The 19,822-nt window shown below is 34.3% G+C and overlaps 1 protein-coding gene across 5 annotated transcripts in view; it reads right to left on the bottom strand.

Annotated features, from left to right (window-relative positions):
* The window catches only part of TTC6 (tetratricopeptide repeat domain 6), a 163,567-nt gene that overhangs the window by 48,172 nt on the left and 95,573 nt on the right, over window positions 1–19,822 (bottom strand). For all 5 annotated transcript variants that reach the window (XM_072962965.1, XM_072962964.1, XM_072962962.1 and 2 more), the window contains exons 9-12: window positions 13,599–13,688; window positions 11,320–11,394; window positions 2,308–2,678; window positions 287–749 (exon numbers count right to left, since the gene is read on the bottom strand). In XM_072962965.1, coding sequence (XP_072819066.1) covers window positions 287–749; window positions 2,308–2,678; window positions 11,320–11,394; window positions 13,599–13,688 — 999 coding nt within the window. The remainder of the gene's footprint in view (window positions 1–286; window positions 750–2,307; window positions 2,679–11,319; window positions 11,395–13,598; window positions 13,689–19,822) is intronic.

Here is a 19,822-nt window from a genome sequence, read left to right as displayed (position 1 = left end):
AAATTCAATTTAAATTGCTTTATTAAGGGAAGATATCCTATCAAATAAATTTTCAAACATTATTGATCCCAATGGCTTTGTATGCATATAGTATAAAATGATGCTTCCCAATCTGACAAACAAAATCTAGTGTTTTTAATGTTAATTATTTGAAAATGCCAGCAATTATACTTTCACAATCCCACATGTATACTACAAATATTCACTGTTCAAAATTCTAGTAAAAGTCAATATACAAATATAAGTAAGAGTAAATTTTAGTATTGTTAGATTCGATAAAACTTACTTTCTGAAGATCATTCATGGCACTCTGTAATTTTCCCAATTTCCTGTAAAGAGCTCCACGCCTACAGTATAAAAATGCAGGATAATTCTTCTTCATATTTATCTCTTCAGTCAAGATCTTCACTTCGGATTCATAATGTCTGACGACCTCTGGAGGAAGATCAGACTTCAGACAATCACTCAACTCTAGTTTTGGCGGCTTCTTCACTCTTTCAGGAAAGTCTTTATCAACAGATATTTTAACAACTTTCTCCCTTGTGGTTGTCTTCTCACGTTTAGGCTTAGAGAACATTTCAAGAGCCCATGTTCGAGGATCACTATTCTTTGGAATACCTCCCTTACTTTGGGCAAATTTGTCAAAATTTAAATACAAAGGTAGGCTGGGACACCGAAACTGACGTTCATATACTGGAACTTTGAGCAGAAATTTCTTCTGTTCTGGAAGGATTCCGTGAGACATTGATCTAGTTTTTAAAAGAGTGATTTTTAAATTACAAAAATACAATTATTTTTATAATCAATAAAACAACTCAGCCACAGACAAAATTACTATTTGTTATTGAAATAAAATCACATGCTATTTTTATACAAAGTCTTCCTGTTCATTAACATCATATGAAGACTCTCTAGAGTTTATAAAATCAGGAGACTGTTACTAAAGATGTAGCCTTTGTAGAGAACTGAAATAAGGGGTCAGTGCTCCTTTCAGTTTAATTTACACCCCCACCCCACAACCAGAGAAAATGCAAAGGAGGTAAAACTTGATGTGAGAAAGGAGATGCCATCCAAATGGTTGGTAAGGACATGAACTTGAGGAAACGGGAAGAATGAAAGTCTGACTTCATAGTAGATTGCCAAACAAACGTCCCAGACTCCACCTTTCTTGAGTAGACTATTAAATTAGATGACTTCTAATATGCTCTCAAATGCTCCATTTCTAGGATTATCCTCCTCAAATTCTCCATTATATACACAGTTTTTATTCAGTAATATTTACTGTGTGCTAACTGTACTGACTACACAAAAGAGAATAAACATATCCCATTGGAAAGAAAAAAAATTAAACCCCATCATTTCATAAATATTTTACTGAGTGTGTACTATGAGAAAGACCTAGTGCTAAAATTTGGAGAATAAAAGTGAAAAGTCAATACCCCTCCCTTCCCTTACTTTGTGACGCTTCCCGCTCGTCTCCACATTCTAATGCAAGCCACCATCATCTCTTCTGCCTAGAGTACAATAATGTCTCAACTCCCTGCTTCTACTCTTGGTCTTTCATCATCCATTCTCCATGTGGCAACCGGAGCGGTTTTTTTTTTTTAAAAAACTTAAACCAATCATGTTACTCTTTCTAAAAGATTTCCTTACTACCCAGAACGCAAAGCAAGCTCTCCACCATAGGCTACAAGACTCTACATGATGAGGTCTCACATCTTTAATAACACTACTCTCCTCCCTTGCTCTTTGCCCTGGAGTACTAGTCTGTACAGGGTACATCCACAGGGCCCTTGCGGTTCTCTCAAGTATGTCCAATCAGGAGCCCCAAAAAGGCAAGGAGAGTGAAGTCAAATATTTATTCCTCTGGCTCCCTCCTGAAGGGTTGCCTCAAACAGGCCACGATCCTTGACCAAAGTTCGTAACTTCTTTCAAGGAAATCCTTTCTATACAATTCTTCTTTTCCAAGTTATAGTAATCACCCCCGCACCTTTTTTTTTTTTGTCCTCTCAGACTTAGGGGTAGACATTGGCTGTATTATTTCTATCCCCAAGATATTTCTCTGTCATTTGTGTCTCCCTGTGCCCTGACATCCTTGCAAATTGCTCCTTTGTTACACTTTCCTAGAATTATCCTAACTTGACTGTGCTCTGTTTACTACTGGAACCCCGACTGATAAATTATTTGTATCAGAGATGGGTCTAGGAAATACATATATAAAAAGATTCTTCAATGGGTAAATTATAAAATTAAGGACAAAACCATAATACATTTCTTAAACTATAACCATTATTGATTAAACAAGACCTTTTAAGAGTTTTTGGAGGCTTGGATAACTCATCACACACAACTGTAAGTTTACTGGGTTTCAATCCTTTCTTCAGTTTCATGCTCTTTCTCTTGGGATAAACAATGTAACTAATGCCAGCTTGTCTAGATGCTTCAATGAGAGAGAGAGACAGGTTTCTCAAACTGCCTTTGTCCTGAATGCTGTCTAAGATAGTATCTATATTTTCTTTCACAGAGGCGGATTCCTCAGCTTCCTTTTGCTCAGTCACCCGACGCTCCAACTCCTTTGCTTTCTGAATCATCATCTCTTTCATATTGCTTTGCGTGTCATCTTTAATCGCTAACGGAGCTGTGGTTTCCTCCTTCAACTCAACTGCAGACTTTACTCTCTTATATATAAACAAACAGAAAAAAAATCAATGTAACTGTTATACATACAAAATTAATCCAGTTACAATTACTATTAATGTAATTTGGTCACCACTGAAAATTTTTTAATCTTTTTCAATATTTTTCAAAAGTGAGTTTGTAAGTTAATAAGTGGGTTAGTTAAACTATAATAATTTGTTTGGTCATATGAGATTTCATTAGCTACATAAAAATAACACCATAAAGTAGGTATGCATTAATTGTGATCTTATATATTTTTAATTAAAAGAGAATGCTAGAGTAGACTGTTCTAGGAGAACATTTTTGAGATGTATATCAGATAATGTTTTGCCTATATTTTCTTCTAGGTGGGACCCCTACTTGAAAATGACACCTGCACCCCCCAATGTTCATAGCAGCACTATTTATAATAGCCAAGACATGGAAAAAGCCTAAATGTCCATCAACAGACGACCAGATAAAGAAGATGTGGTATATTTATACAATAGAATACTACTCAGCCATAAAAACTGACAACATAATGCCATTTGCAGCAACATGGATGCTCCTGGAGAATGTCATTCTAAGTGAAGTAAGCCAGAAAGAGAAAGAAAAATACCATATGAGATCGCTCATATGTGGAATCTTAAAAAAAAAAAAAGACAAACAAAGCATAAATACAAAACAAAAATAGACTCATAGCCACAGAATACAAACTTGTGGGTGCCAAGGGGGCAGAAGGTGGGAAGGGATAGACAGGATTTCAAAATTGTAGAATAGATAAACAAGATTATACTGTATAGCCCAGGGAAATATACACAAGATCTTACGGTAGCTCACAGAGAAAAAAATGTGACAATGAATATATATATGTTCATGTATAACTGAAAATTTGTGCTTTACACTGGAATTTGACACAACTTTGTAAAATGATTATAGATCAATAAAAGATGTTAAAAAAAGAGAGAATGCTCTTCACATATCCAAATAAAGTACACACTCTACTTTTACTTTTAATGCAAAAAAAATTGGTATAATGGGAAAATTATTAAAATGCCTTGCACTATAAAATCAATTTGTAAGTCTACTTTCAAAAGCACTTTAACAACTTGAATTTCTATACATAGCATTCAAATATTCTCCACAGTAATTTTCAATTCGGCACTTATAGGCTTAAGTAACAGAACTTCAGCCTAATATTCATTTTACCTAATCATTAGAGAGTCAACTTAATTTTTAGCAATATTAATATTATAATACATTAATAAATATTTTACAATTGTGCATTAGTACCTAAAACTCTAACAACACTCACTATTAATAAAAGGGAGATTAGTCCCAAGCCTTTATATAGCATATTCTGCCTATTGAGCCACTGTCAATAAATCAACTGCATTTAATTTTGCTAATAAATAATAATTTTCTATAGAAATATTTTTCTTTGTAGTGAATATAGGCCCAAATTCTAAATATAACAATTCCATACAAGCTAGTCATTTACTTTAAGATGTACTAAAGTCCAATAGAGATACTGACCCTCTGTAACTTACTACACCTCCCCCATCTCAAGAAAGAGCAGAGAACTACAGACTATAGAATATATGCATATGTATATATCAAGAAATATAAACACATATGAATGTACCAAGAAAACATATTCCTGAAAAAAAGCAGAACGTAAGATATGCAAATTCCCCGCGTGCTGGCTAGATATGGATTATGCAGCTCTGTAGAACACTTGGGAGGGAATTACTGACAGAATCTACAACTATGAAGAAAACTCTCAGAGTAGGTTTGGGTTTTTTATTTGTTTTCCAGCTTTACTCAGATATCATTGATATATAACATAATTAAGTTAAAGGAACAGTGTGTAAAGATACAATACATATATATATTGTGAAATGATTATCACAGTAAGGTTCGTTAACACCTCCATCCCCTCATATAATCACTGTTGTTTTTGTAATGGTGATAACATTTAAGAGCTACTCTTTTAACAACTTTCCAGTTTCATTTATCTTATAAACGGAAGATTGTACCCATTTACCAACATCTCCCTATTCCTCTCCTCCTGCCCCAGCCCTGGCAACCACTATTCTACTTTATGTTTCTGTAAATTCAGCTTTTTAGAGTCCATATATAAATGAGGACAGTATTTATCATTCCCTATCTTTTTTATTATATAAGTTTCAGGTGTTCAACACTATATGTCAACATCTGATGCACTACAAAGTTATCACCCCTAAAAGTCTACTTACCATCCATCACCACACAATTGACTCCTTCAGCCCTTTTCCCCACCCACTAGACTCCTTGTCTTCTGGTAACCACCAATCTGTTCTCTGTACCTATGAGTTTATTTTTGTTTTGTTTTGTTTGTTAATTTATTCTGGTTTTGTTTTGTTTTGCTTTGTCTTAGATTCCACAAATGAATGAAATCATATATTTATCTTTTTCCTTCTGGCTTAGAATAATACCCTCAAAGTCCACCCACGTTGTTGCCAGTGACAAGATTTCATTCTTTTAAATGATTATAAATCAATAAAACATGTTAAAAAAATTTCATTGTTTTTTGTGGCTGAGTAGTAGTATATAGACATATAATATATATAATGCTGCAATGAACATGAGGTGCTTATATCTTTTTCCAATTAGTGTTTTCATATTATCTGGATAAATATCCAGAAGTAGAATAGCTGGGTCACATGGTAGTTCTATTCTTAATTTTTTGAGGACTCTCCATACTGCTTTCCATAGCGGCTGTACCAATTTACAATCCCACCAATAATGTAAGGTTTCCTCTTCTCCACATCCTCTCCAACACTTACAATTTCTTGCCTTCTGGATAGCAGTCATTCCAACAGGTGTGAGATGATAGATCACTGGTTTCGATTTGCATTTCCCTAATAATTAGCAATGATTAATGTCTTGTCATGTACCTGTTGGACATCTGTATATCTTCTTTGGAAAAGTGTCTATTCAGACCCTGTGCCCATTTTTTAATCATGTTGTTTTTATGTTGTTGAGTATATGAGCACTTTATATATTTTGGATATTAATCCATTATCAGAAGTATGATTTTCATATTTTCTCCCATTCGATAGGTTACCTTTTCGTTTTGATGATGGTTTCCTTCACTGTACATAAGGTTTCTAGTTTGATATAGTCCTGTTTGTTTATTTTTACTTTTGTTTACTTTGCCTTCAGAGTCAGAGACAAAAACATTGCTAAGACGGACGTCAATAAGGTTAACATCCATGTTTTCTTCTAGAAATTTTAGGGTTTCAGGTCTTACATTCAAGTCTTAGTCCATTTTCAGTTAACTTTTGTGTACAGTGTAAGATAGTGGTCTAATTTCCTTCCTTTGCATGTAGCTGTCCAGTTTCCCCAAAAACATTTATTAAAGAGACGGTCCTTATTCCATTGTGTGTTCCTGGCTCCTTTGTTGCAAATTAATTGCCCATATATGTGTGGGTTTATTTCTGGGCTCTCAATCCTGTTCCACTGATCTGTGTGTCTGTGCCTATACCATACTGTTACAATTACTGTAGTTTGGTAGTATACATGGAAATCAGGGAATGTGATACCTCCAGGTTTGTTGTTCTTTCTCAAGATTGTTCTGGCTATTCAGGATCTTCTGTGGTTCCATAATATTTTCAGAATTATTTGCTCTAGTTCTATGAAAAATGCCTTTGGAATTTTGATAAGGATTATATTCAATCTGTACGTTGCTTCGGGTAGTATGGACATTTGAACAATACTGATTCTTCTAATCCATGAGCACAGAGTATCTTTCCATTTATTTGTGTCTTCATCAATTTCTTTCACCAATAACTGAATAGTTTTCTGTGTACAAGTCTTTCACTTCCTTTGGCAAATTTATTCCTAGGTATTTTATTCTTTTTGATGCAATTGTAAATGGGATTTTTTTCTTAACTTCTCTGATACTTCATTATTAGTTTACACCACAGATCTCTCTATATTAATTTTGTACCCTGTGACTTCATTTATTAGTTCTAACAGGCTTTTGGTGGTATCCTTAGAGTTTTCTATATATAATATCATACATCTGTAACAGATTTAACGCTTCCTTTCAAATTTGGTTGTCTTTTATTTTTCTTACCTAGTTGCTGTGGCTAGGACTTCCATATTATGTTGAATAAAAGTAACAAGAGTTGGCATCCTTGTCTTATTTATGATCTTAGACAAAAAGCTTTCAACTTTTCACCATTGAGTATGATGTTAGCTTTGGGTTTGTCACATGTGGCCTTTCATGTTGAGGTGCATTCCCACTATACCTGTTTTGTTGACAGTTTTTAATCATAAATGTATGTTGAATTTTGTCAAATGCTTTTTCTGCATCTGTTGAGATGATCATATGATTTTTAGCCTTTATTTTGTTAATGAGGTGTAGCACACTGATTGATAGGAGGGTGTTGGACCACCCTTGCATCCCTGGGATAAAACCCATTTGATCGTGGTGTATGATCCTTTCAATGTACTGTTGAATTCAGTTTGCTAATATTTTGTTGAGGATTTTTGCATCGATGTTCAAAAAAATTTGTCTGTAATTTTCTTTTTCTTTTCTTTTTTTTTTCTTTTTTTTTTTTTTTTTGTGATGCCCTTGTCTGGTTTTGGTATTAGGGCAATTCTGGCCTTATAAAATCCTTATAAAATGTATCTGGAAGGTTTCCGTCCTCTTCAGTTTTTTGGAAGAGTTTGAAAAGGATAGGTATTAAGTCTTCTATGACTGTTTGGAAGAATTCATCAGTGAAGCAAGCTACCTAGTCCTGGAGTTTTGTTGGTTGGGACATTTTTGATTACTGATTCAATCTCCTTACTAGTAATCAGTCTATTCAGATTTTCTATTTCTTCATGACTCAGTCTTGGTAGACTGAATGTTTCTAGTAATTTTTCCATATCTTCTGGGTTGTACAATTTGTTGGAATATAATTATTCATTGTATCATCATTCCCTTATGATCCTTTGTATTTCTACAATATCAGTTGTAACTTTTCCTCTTCAATTTGTGATTTTATTTATTTAAATCCTCTCTCTTGTTCTCTTGGATAGTCTAGCTAAAGGCTAGTCAACTTTATCTTCTCAAAGAACCAGCTAAATTTCACTGAACTTTTCTATTGTCTTTTTAATCTCTGCCTCTCCTACTCATCTGGATGCATCTTTTATCTTTGTTGTGGAAGCACTCTTCATCTAGTTCTCAGGTCCTTTTCAGAGGATAATTATTCCATATAATATAACTTTAAATTTTTTCTGTGATGGAAGGTAAGTTCAGGATCTTTCTGTCTCACCATCTTAAATCCAGTCCCCCTTTCTCTGTCATTTATCATAATGTCCAATGGTCCGTGCATGTTGTTACAAAAGGCAAGATTTTCTTCTTTTTTTGTGACTGATATTCCATGAATATAGATGCAAAAATTTTCAGGAAAGTAGTAAACTGAATTCAACAGCACATTAAACAGATCATATAACATGATCATGTGTGATTTATGCCTTGGACGCAAGGATGATTCAACATATACCAATCAATAAATGTGATATACCACATTAATAGAATGAAAGGTAAAGATCATGATCATCCCAATAAAGACATGAAAAGCATTTGAGAAAGTTTAACATCCTTTCATGATAAAAATTCTCAACAAAGTGACTACAGAGGGAACATACCTCAACATAATAAAGGCCATACATGACAAACTCACAGCTAATATCATACTCACTTGTGAAAGGTTGATTGCTTTCCCACTAAGATCAGGAACAGGACAAGTGTGCTCACTCTTGTCAGTTTTATTTAACACAATACTGGAAGTTCTAGCCAGAGCAATTACAAAATAAAAAGCAAAAAAGCCATCCAAAACTGAAAAGAAGAAGAAAAACTGTCTCTGTATGCAGATGATATGGTCTCACATAGAGAAAACACTAAACGACATGAAAAAAAATGTTAGAACTAATAAATGAATTCAGTAAGTTGCAGAAAACAAAATCAACATACAAAAATCAGTTGCACTTCCATACACTAATAATGAATTATCTGAAAAAGAAACAAAGTAATCCATTTACCATAGTATCAAAAATAATAAAATATTTAGGAATAAATTTAACCAAGGAAGTGAAGGATTTGTACACTAAAAGTTACAATATACTGATGAAAGCAATTGAATACACAAATAAATAAAAGATATCTCATGTTCATAAATCAGAAGAATTAGCATTTTTGAATATCCATACTATACAAAGCCATCTATAGATTCAAGACAAACCCTATCAAAATTCCAATAGTATTTTTCACAGAAATAGAGAAAAAAGTCCTAAAATTCGTATGGAAATACAAAAGGCCTCAAACAGCCAGAGCAATTATGAGAAAGAAAAAAACTGGAGGCATCATAATTCCTGATTTCAAATTTAATAACTAAGCTATAGTAATCAAAACAGCTTAGGGTGCTGTCATAAAAACAGACACATAGACCATTGGAACAGAATCAAGAGTTCAGAAATTATCCCATGCATATATGATCAACTAATATTTGACAAGGGAGCCAAGAATACTCAATGGTGAAAGTACAATAAACTCAATAAACTGTCCTGGGAAAACTGAATATTCACATGCTAAAGAATGAAATTGGACTTCTACCTTACATTACTCACAAAAAGTAACTCAAAATGGATTCAAGACTTAAGTATAAAACCCAAAACTGTAAAACTAGAAGAAATTATAGGGAAAAGCTCCTTGTTGTTCGTATTAGTGATAATTTTTTGGATATGACACCAAAAGCATAAGCAACAAAAGCAAAAATAAACAAGCGGGACCACACATCAAACTAAAAAACTATCTGCAGAGCAAGATAAACAGTCAGCAAAATAAAAAGGCAACCTATGAAATGGGAGAAACTATTTACAAACCATCTATTTGATAAGGGGTTAGTTCTAAAATATGTAAGGAACTTTTACAATAGCAAGAAGAGCAAACAAGTCAATTTAAAAATGAGCAAAGGAACCCAACAGAGGTTTTTCCAAAGAAGACATATAAAGGACCAAAGGTTCATGAAAAGATGCTTAACATCACTAACCATCAGGGAAACGTGAATCAAAAATCACAATGAGATTATCATCTCACACCTGTTAGAATGGCCATTATCAAAAAGATAAGAGACATCAAGTGCTGGTGAGACTCTAAAGAAAAGGGAACCCTGTATGCTGTTGAAGGGAATGTGACTGGTACAGCCACTATGGAAATAGCACAGAGGTTCCTCAAAAGAGTAAGAATAGAACTACTACATGATCCAGCAATCCTACTTCTGAGTATATATCCAAAGGGAAATGAAATCAGGATCTAGAAGAGATATCTAGACTCCCGTGGTCACTGCAGCATTATTCACAACAGCCAAGATATGGAAACAACCTAAGTGCCCAACAATGAATGAATAAAGAAAATGTGATATAGACAGAGATATACACACAATAAAATGTCATTCAGCCATAGATAAGAAGGAAATCCTGCCATTTCCAACAACCTGGATGGACCTTGAGGGCATTCTGCTAAGTGAAGTAAGTCAGAGAGAGAAAGAGAAATACTGTATGATCTCACTTATATGCAGAATCTAAAACAAACTCAAAGAGTACAGATTGGTGGTTGCCAGAGGCAGAGAGTGGGGCATGGGCAAAATGGTACAAACTTCTAGTTGTAAAATAAATGAGTCCTGGGGATGATTTAATGTAGAGCATGGTGACCATAGTTAAAATTAACCGTATTGTGTATTTGAAAGTTGCTAAGAAAGTAGATCTTAGCAGTTCTCACCACAAGAAAAAAAAAATGCACGTGGTATGATGGACGTTAACTAGACTTACTGTGATGATCATTTCACAATGTATACAAATATCAAATAAATATGTTGTACACCCCAAAATAATATAATGTCATATATCAATAGAAAAAATCTTAAGGATAGTGTCAGTGTACAGGGATACAAAACAGAACAATCAAAAAAATCAATAAGAAAGAAGAATGTCAGAAATGAAATAGGAAGCAGTCTAAAGTTAAGCAGGTTAAAAGCAAGTTAGAAGCAGGTAACATGAGGAATCAAGGTAGTTGACTGTCAGATTTCAGAGAGAAAAACAGAAGCTGAGAGCTAATGCCACTGAGAGTAAGATCAGTGCTCAAAAAGGCCTATGGATTCTTGTTGCAGAGCAAAGTACATTGCATTTGGTAAGAGAAGGTGTGGATTTAAGTACTGGTTCTGCCATTTATCACCTGACCTTTGCTTTTTCACATATAAAACAAGCATAATATCTGTCTCATCTTCCTTCTTATCAGGATGTTGTGAGCTCAAGATCAAACTGGAATAGTGTCCATGAAAATGCTTTAAAACTGGGAGCCCGACGCACATGTAGATCAATATTGTAAGTGACTTGACTTATAATATACCGAGTAAGGTCAAAGTGTGAATATGAGACACTTCCATGAGATTTTGAAAATTCGCCCTACCAACAGCTACCAAATACACACTGGAATCCAAGATTTCAATCAACTCTGGATGAATCAACTGATGCTACCATTGCAAGAAAGCAAACAAAAAATATAGGTGGTGATTACTACTAGAAATATAAACATTTTTTTGAATAACAGAAACTGAAAAATTATCATACCTTTAATTGTGGAGATTGTGTGCTGAAACACTTTCGGATATTTTCAAATGATGCAGATTTTCTTAGGAAAAAAAACTGTGAAATAATCAAATGATAAATATGCATTGACTCTAGATATTACTTGGTAAACTGAAATATCATATTACAATCGGCTAATGATAACTGTTTTAGGTAAATCAATGAAATGCAGAAATATTTATTAAACTACAAGTTATTACTGATTTTGAAATCGTTGACTTCACAGGAGTAAACTTAAAATCCATCAATTAATTTTAAAAAGTATATAATAATGGAAACGATCTCTTTTTTTTTAAATTCAACTTGATATTACAAACACCAGTTTCCAGTAAGTAGCACAAGTGTGTGTAAATGTGCTGTAGATACACTGAGCCACTAACCTCCTGAGCCCTGGGACTGCACGAGTGAGATATGGAGAGGCTGCTGTTCCCTGAACAGTCTCCTCTAAATCATGAGCGGCCTCAACCTTTTACTCCTGAAGATCGCACAAATATTATTACTCACTTGAGAACTATGCATTAAAAGATTTGGGAAGTACTAATATACCACATAGAGTAGCAGGTACCAAAAAAAATGTTTCATGTATGATGGTGAAAACAGACATAAATAAATAATTATAATTCAAAGCAGCTGTCACAATGACTGTAAAGATGGCATGTAAACAGGTGTAAAGAGAGCACAGGAGAGGGAGAGGTCAGTTCTGAGTGGGAAGGAGCCTGGACAGACCGGCTGGAAGAGGCAGCATTAGGCCTGGCCTGTGAAAGGCAGTGACATTCCCATATACTGAGAAGGGGCTGAGAATATCCCAGGCCAATGGGACAGCCTAAACAAGCACAGAGAAGTAGCAAGGTGCCAGGATTTTAGTTCCCAAGGACTCTGGCGCAGGCAGAGTGCAAGGCACGAGGAGGTCACACGGAAGCAGCAGCATAATGGGAGGTAAGGTAGAAGATACAGTTGAGGCCGGGTTATGAGGCTTCGTTAAGCACTCTGACTCTGATCACTGGACTTAGTCTCCTGAGACTGACTGACATAATTATACCTGTGTTTAAAAGAATATTGTAGGGGGCAGTGGGGAGGAGGGATTAGAAACAGCTGCTAAAAATGGGAATATCTGGCAGGTAGGTATAAGCAGTGCTACTATAATATCCAAGCATCCCAAACCGCAAAGTGTCATTGTTGGTTCAGTTATTTTTTCATGTGATGGTCACTGTTTCAGGTGCTGTGGATAAACCAGTGAACAAGAATGATATGACCACCAACCCCCACATATCATTCAAGCTGGCGAGAAATGAAAAGATCAAACATCCATAAGGACAAACAGTAAGTGCTGTAAGGAAAACAGTGAAAGTCATCTATATTACACAGGAAAATTACCCCCTCCAAGAAAAAAAAAAGTATTATCTGACTGTATGAGGAATAAGGAAGGAGGCATAGACACATATTAAACCTAGTGAACTGACTAGAATAGGGATGTGATTTGTCCCAGGTCAATAAGGCTCCCTACTATGCGGCCCTCAGCATCCCAACATATCATCAAGGTGGGTAGAGGGCTGAAGGCCCTGAGGAAAGGGAAATAAAACCATTTCCTATTTGTCTCCCATGAAGTTCAGGACATTTATTAAACCAGTGATATAAATTTCATTCCCTTCTTCTCTCCTCAATTGCTATCTCTTTATTCTCCGATTGTATTTGTTACTTGATTAGTTTACTTGGATACACTGTAGTGATAATAAAGTTATGGGCATGAGTCCAATCACCACTTAGAGAATTCAACTTTACTCTAGTTCAGAGCCATAAACAATTTCCCTTTCCCCGTTTGGTCAAAAGATTCATAAACATGTTCCTTTGATCATTTAAGGCTTGAGCAAGCAATGATAAATGAGTGCAAAGCCAGACATTTCAGAAATTTTAGGAAAACTCACAGCAGATACCCTGCTACTACTTAGTAAATAACATCTTCTGAGTGTTATAAAGACAACATATTTACAACATAAGACAACATAAAGACAACATATTTACAACATAAAGACAACATAAAGACAACATATAAAGACAACATAAAGACAACATATAAAGACAACATAAAGACAACATATTTGAAAAAGAGGAACTATGTCCTCAATAAAGACACCAGTGAATGTTCTGAGGCATTTCCCAGAATGAGGAAGCACCAAGAAGTAACTTCTGAAAACACTAGAAATATCTGAATTGTAGTCTGATAAAGCAACCAACTCACAATTCCAAATAAAAATTATACATACCCTAGAACTTCTACGCTGATTAAATGTAACAACACTTTCCTTGCTTTCAGATGTAAATTTCTCAATTAAAATTCTGCTTGCTTGCACACTCTGTGATAAAAAAGATAAGTTTTAAATTATATAGTGAAATATTTTTAAAAGCCTATGATTACTGTTGCTTCATAGTACAACATTATTCCCAAAAGAGTAATGTATAGGAAAGGTAGAATTCCAGAAAACACCAGAGATACATCAAAGTCCAGTTGCAACCTTAGTATTTAGCCAAAACCCACAATTTGGCTTCATCGTTGGACTTTAGCCAAATAGATACTTCTATATTATTTCTGTCATCCCTGTTCTTAGGAGCAATGATCCTGTGACGTCATAGGTTAGCACTGAATCTATTTAGCATACCAACATCAGGATTATGAATAAAACATAGCATTTGGACTTATTGTCAATATGCGACTATTCACTGACAAATACAAGTAGGCATTCTAAATGTTAACTGGAATGAAAATTTCCTTAAATGCTTTATAGTTTGAACTCTATCAGTCAGTTAAGTTATATTATGTATATTTATTGCTGTAAGGGTAAACTGCTGCAATAATTACGATAATTATTAAATGCGCTACTTCTCTATCTTGTAATCAGTGATTTGGATATGCAGAAACAAATAGAAGACCTAAGTTTCATAGCCTGGTGGATTCATGGTGAATTAAATCATTTTGCTGCTTTGTTTGCTGAAATTTTTAGGTCTCAAGTAACATTTCAAGTTTTTTAAATATTTATTCAACAGAAAATCAACTTTTAAAAGTATCATGTAATTATCACTGAGAATGGAACAGATATGGAGAAGGCTACAGGTAATTTAGGAATCACCAGCACTGAATTTTTATTCATCCTCTCTGTTGCATTTTTGGAAAGTAGCTACAGCACAATGGAAGGTAAGAGAATTACCGGACACAGCGGAAAGATACTTGGTAACCTTCACCATTATTCTTCAAAGACAAACTATGTGACACACAGGAGACTTTGGAGCTATTCTGTCATATGCTTACACAAAATATTCAAATAGCAGCTATTACATATTTAAAAGAATGCTTTTAACAATAACAAGGACCAAAACTTTAATACTGTATTTTACAGATATCTAAACAGCAGAACTTACTAATAATCAATGATTGCTTTTTAAAAAGAGAATGTGGTTCATATGCTGGGACCAGTCAGGATGTTGTCCATACTAATGTGCCTTGAGAGGGCAATTATAGCATTGCTCACATACACATGATATAAAAATTCTCCTGCTCTACTCCAGGGATATTGTTAAAATTAGTATGCATGCAGTAAGAGCTGGGAGGCAGATGGAAATGGAAATAGTTTTGCTACCTTAAAGGTCAATTATGACTTTTGCTTCTAATTTTTGGAGGCTAGGTAATTCAGCTAAGAACAACTAAAAAAGCTACATGATAAATATATTCTTCAAAGCAAGAGCTTACAGGATGATGAAGAGATACTGGGGCCAGAATATAGGAAAAAGCAAAAACCTGGAAAGGTAAACCCAGTTCAAAGATGCTTTTGTTTACAGGATGTTTGCCAAAAAGGGGGCAAGGATGGCAGAAATACAAGCCCAGAGTCTCCCTGAAGTGTGGAAGCTGACTTTATACACACAAAATATACAAGTACCCATGGCTGCAGGGACACTTTAGGGCTACACCCTCAGATTAAGAGTGAATGTAAGTAAGCCAACATTTGTTTAGACTTTCAACATAGGCTCTGTCACAAAAGTGATCAGAGACACTCAAGCCTCAACCTTAGATTTAGGCTGAGTAGTAAAAATCTCAGGTTCTGACAAAAACTTTTCTCCAGAAAAAGGAACTGCCGGGGTAGGTCTCAACTATATCCTAAAAATAGTGTTTTAAATACAGTGATAAACATTTAAAGGCAGACAGGTACACAAAAAAAGAAAACACCAGAACATAATAGATTTGGAGAAAAAAAAATTCTAAAATGAAAAATATAAAAACAAATTAAAAAATACAGAGAACAGGTTTAACAGTATACTAGATACAACTGAAGAAAGAATTTATGAGCCTGAACTGTAAGACAGATCAGAAGAAATTGTCCAGGATCCAGTATCAAGAGAAAAAAACGTAGCTAATATATGTGACAAAAGTCCCAGGAAATGAAAGAGAATGGACAGAGGCAAAATTTGAAAAAATGGTGACTAAAAATTTTCCATAGCTGACGAAGATATCAGACAGATTCAAAAATCCCAATGATTCCAAAACATGATAACTAAAAAGAAATCTACAACTAGCACATTATAGTAAAACTGTAGGGAAGAAAAGAGGAAAATATAAAAGTAACAAGCTAGGGAGGATGCAGAGAATTGATTATCTTCAATGAAAAGATTCATACTTAAGACTCATTTCTCAATAGCAACAGTGGCCACCAGAAAACTGTGGAACATCATTAGTGTGCTAAAGGAAAATATCTGCGATAATAAAAATATTCCTCAAGTATGAGGTAATATAAAAACATTTGAAACAAAGAAAAAACAGGGCTTTTATCAATTGCAGACCTCCCACTTCCCTTAAAGCAAATTCTAAAAGATATACTTTAGGCAGAGGGCAAAATGATTCTGGACAGAAAGGTCTGAGATGCTAGAAGAATATAAAGGAAAAAAGAGAGAGATAAATACATGGGCAAAACATAAGGAATACTGCATAAAATGGTAAGAACAATGTCTTTGGAATTTTAAAAGATAAGGATCTAAATATGTATCAAAGTAAGAGCATATTAAATCAAGAAGGAGTAAACAGAATAAAAAGCTTCAAAGTCACTGTGGTTCCCTGGCAAAGTATAAAAGGTACTGAGTAATATTAGATATTGGTAAGTTAAAGATGTATACTCTAGGGAAGCCATCACAGGAATAAGAAACAACATATATAACTTCCAAAATAGGGATGATAAAACACAATTTATCCAAATAGTTGAAAAAAATAAAAATAAAATCAGAATATATTATATGCAGTGAAATTTTTTTAACAAAAATATATATATTTAAGATAGGAAATAAAAGGAGACTATAAAACAAACAAAAGGCAGCATCTATAAAAAACATGAACGGCAGGATAAAACAAAAGTCAGTCATCATAATACATGAAATGGGTAAAATCTGCTTTTAAAAAAATGAGAGACACAGGTCTTTGTATTTGAATACCATTCCCCATTCAAAGGAACCAAGAGTCTTTGAACAAAGGCCTGATTCCAGTTCTGGTGCATGGAAAGTGTCCTGGGCCCTCTTTTTGTACCAGAAAGTCCTGTTGGATCCTTTCTCTTCTGATCATTGGATGTGAACAACAACAGTACAAATTTACTTGGACTACCTTTCTAGTGGGTTGCTCCGTCATCACCAGCTCTAACCAGCCCTTCTTATACTTGTTACAATTCTTACTTCTGTTCAGACAATTCTACCTACTCTCAATTCCCTCTATTCACACTTTTTTATATACAAAGACAGGAAAAAAATACATGCCCATACTTTATAAACATACAGTTTGGACAACACTGTACTCATATTACAGACTCCCCTATTGTGTCAGTTCGGTTAGAAGTAGATGCTACCAGTGGAAAATAAAAAGAGAGGGAGCAATTGGCAGGAGGAGCCTTCAGACCATGATGCAGGTCTGTGGATGGGGAAGAGAGAGGAAGGATTGGGTAGGAAGAGATTCAGACCATGGACCAGTTCTGAGGAAGAGTCAGCCGGGCAGATGGAAAGTCCTTAAGCCAAAGTATCCGTTAAAACCATCCCACAATGAGCAGAAACAGGTCAACTCCAGAAAGTCCCCTGTGCTCAGTCACTGGCTGGAAGCAGTCCAGAGGAAGAATGGACCTGCAGTGAATGCCGTGGTGGATTTGATGGACAGCAGCTGGAGGCTGACAGTCAAGTATGCTCACTCATCAAATTCTCTTGAAGGACATGTGAGTGTCACATTTTTGGGGCTGCCACACTTATTTATACAATTAATGTTCACCAGTCTTTTACATTAAGGAAACTTTTATATAATTTATGTTATTAATCTTCTCTTTTTAGTTCATGGCATTCCCCCCCCCCAAATAATGATTATTTTCTTAAGTAAACGAAAAGTTTAGACTACAGTTAAGAAAAGTAAGTGCAAATACACACAATGATCTTTCAATTTAAATTACACATATACTTTGGCCAGGAACTCCAGATAGAAAAATACACATATGTATGCAAAGACATGTGTGCAAGTGTGTTTTAAGTGAAAAAATCAAGATGAAGAACAATACAGATTACATGATTCACATATGTAAAATCATTCATCTGCATATACCTGTATGACATAAATAAAAATGAAAATGTCCAAGTGGATATACACAGTGCATGTAACAGTGGTTAGTTTCAGGGAAAGAAGAGAGCTGGGGAGAACAGCATTCATGGGGCGGGGAGCACATGTTATACCATACACATTCTTGTATTTGAATTTCTTCTACAAGAAAGCATTCATATACTATTTGTGCAAGTTCTTAAGTAATTTTAATAGGCCTTGCCACTATGAAAACAGTGCAGACAGTAATATTGCTAAAGAAAATAATGGTGGTTTAACAAAAGACAGGCTACAAAGAAAATTTTGAAAAGAAACCACAAAGGGAACTAATATTCCTAAGACCAAATTAACCATATGCCAAAACAAAAACAAAGAGAAATAACAGAGAAATGATGTAAGTGAAAATATTCCTGAACACAAACAGAAAAGAACACAGGACTGGACATATTAGAATAGAATTCCAGCATTAAATAGGCCAAAGTAGGTCATTCAAAACTGATATGAGACAGAGTTCATAACAGAAATAAAATACTGCCAAATTCATGATAAACAACTTCTAATCACATAAAGTAAAAACTACTAGTGACATATGGAGAAACGGACAGACACAGCTGTGTTGAAAATCCCAAACAGTATTTTTTAGATCAAACCAAAGAATTACACCACAGAAGAACAGAATAATAAATCAATATAACAGTTATACCTATTATTAATTAAGCACTTACCATTCATCAAGTAATACACTATATAGCCTCACTCCATCCTCAGAACACCTACTTTATGTAGAAAAATCTGGGACTTCAAGGAGTTAATATACTAATACAAGGTTATCCAGGAAGTAAGTGGGAATTCAAATCCAAGACTGACTGCAAAGCCTGTGCTCTGCTTAGTGCAGCCGCAATATAAAAGTAGACACTGTGTACAACAGCATTGAACTGGTAGACAGTGTTGGGATATTTAGTACACCACAAAGCAAATATCAGTAAATTCCAAGACACTGTTATTCTAAAGAATATATTGTCTTATGTTAATAAGGATTAAAAATAAAATTTAAACAAAATAATTCCAACAAGTTAATTTAAAAAACACTTTCCCTCATAAATTGTGTATCCAAAAGATGATGAAAACTACAATAGAAATTATTTAGAAAATAAATGAACCCACTATAAATAAAAATCTATGAAATAAGGTCAAAGTACTTCTATTACTTAAAAAGAAGAAAGGTAAATAAATTAAATTTTCAACACAAGAAATTAGGAAAATGCCCAAAGACGTCAACTTTCTGTGGAAGCAGGAAACCAATGACCAAAAAATTTTCAAAGAGAGAAGTAACAAAAATTCAGAGGGGTTAAAGTTGAATTTACAACTAATACAAAAGTTTTTTGGTCGAAGATAGTAAGTTAAACTCGTTTGCTTTTCTGGCTGACTGGCCATGATATTTAATAGCTGGGGGGATCATATATCATAAACCTTGCTAAAAAAATTAAAGGGATGGTTTTATACCAGTGTGACTAATTTGACAAATAGAAACTAAAGCATTGGTAACTGAAAACAAATGAGAAAAGACCAAAAAAAAAAAAAAAAGCTAAACTTATTTCTAGAAGAACACCCCTCAAATATCATTAGAAATGGGAAAGAAAACAATGCAACTTTAAAAATGAGGATTAAAACTAAAGAGAGAATATATACAAATTCTGCAAATTTATAAATTTCAAATGAATAGATGGGTTTCTGTAAAAATATAGGTTACCAACTGACTTGAGAAAAAATATTAAGCATGAATAACCCAAGAATTAGAAAATAAAGTTTTAATTATCAAAAAATTACCCTCCCAGACAGCTCAAATGTTTCTAGACAGTGAATTCTTCCACATTTTCAAGATTATTC

Source organism: Vicugna pacos, chromosome 6 (genome assembly GCF_048564905.1).
Source record: "Vicugna pacos chromosome 6, VicPac4, whole genome shotgun sequence".
NCBI lineage: Eukaryota > Metazoa > Chordata > Mammalia > Artiodactyla > Camelidae > Vicugna > Vicugna pacos.
Note: the sequence above shows the minus strand (reverse complement) of the source record. Positions and strands in the feature narration are given on the sequence as shown.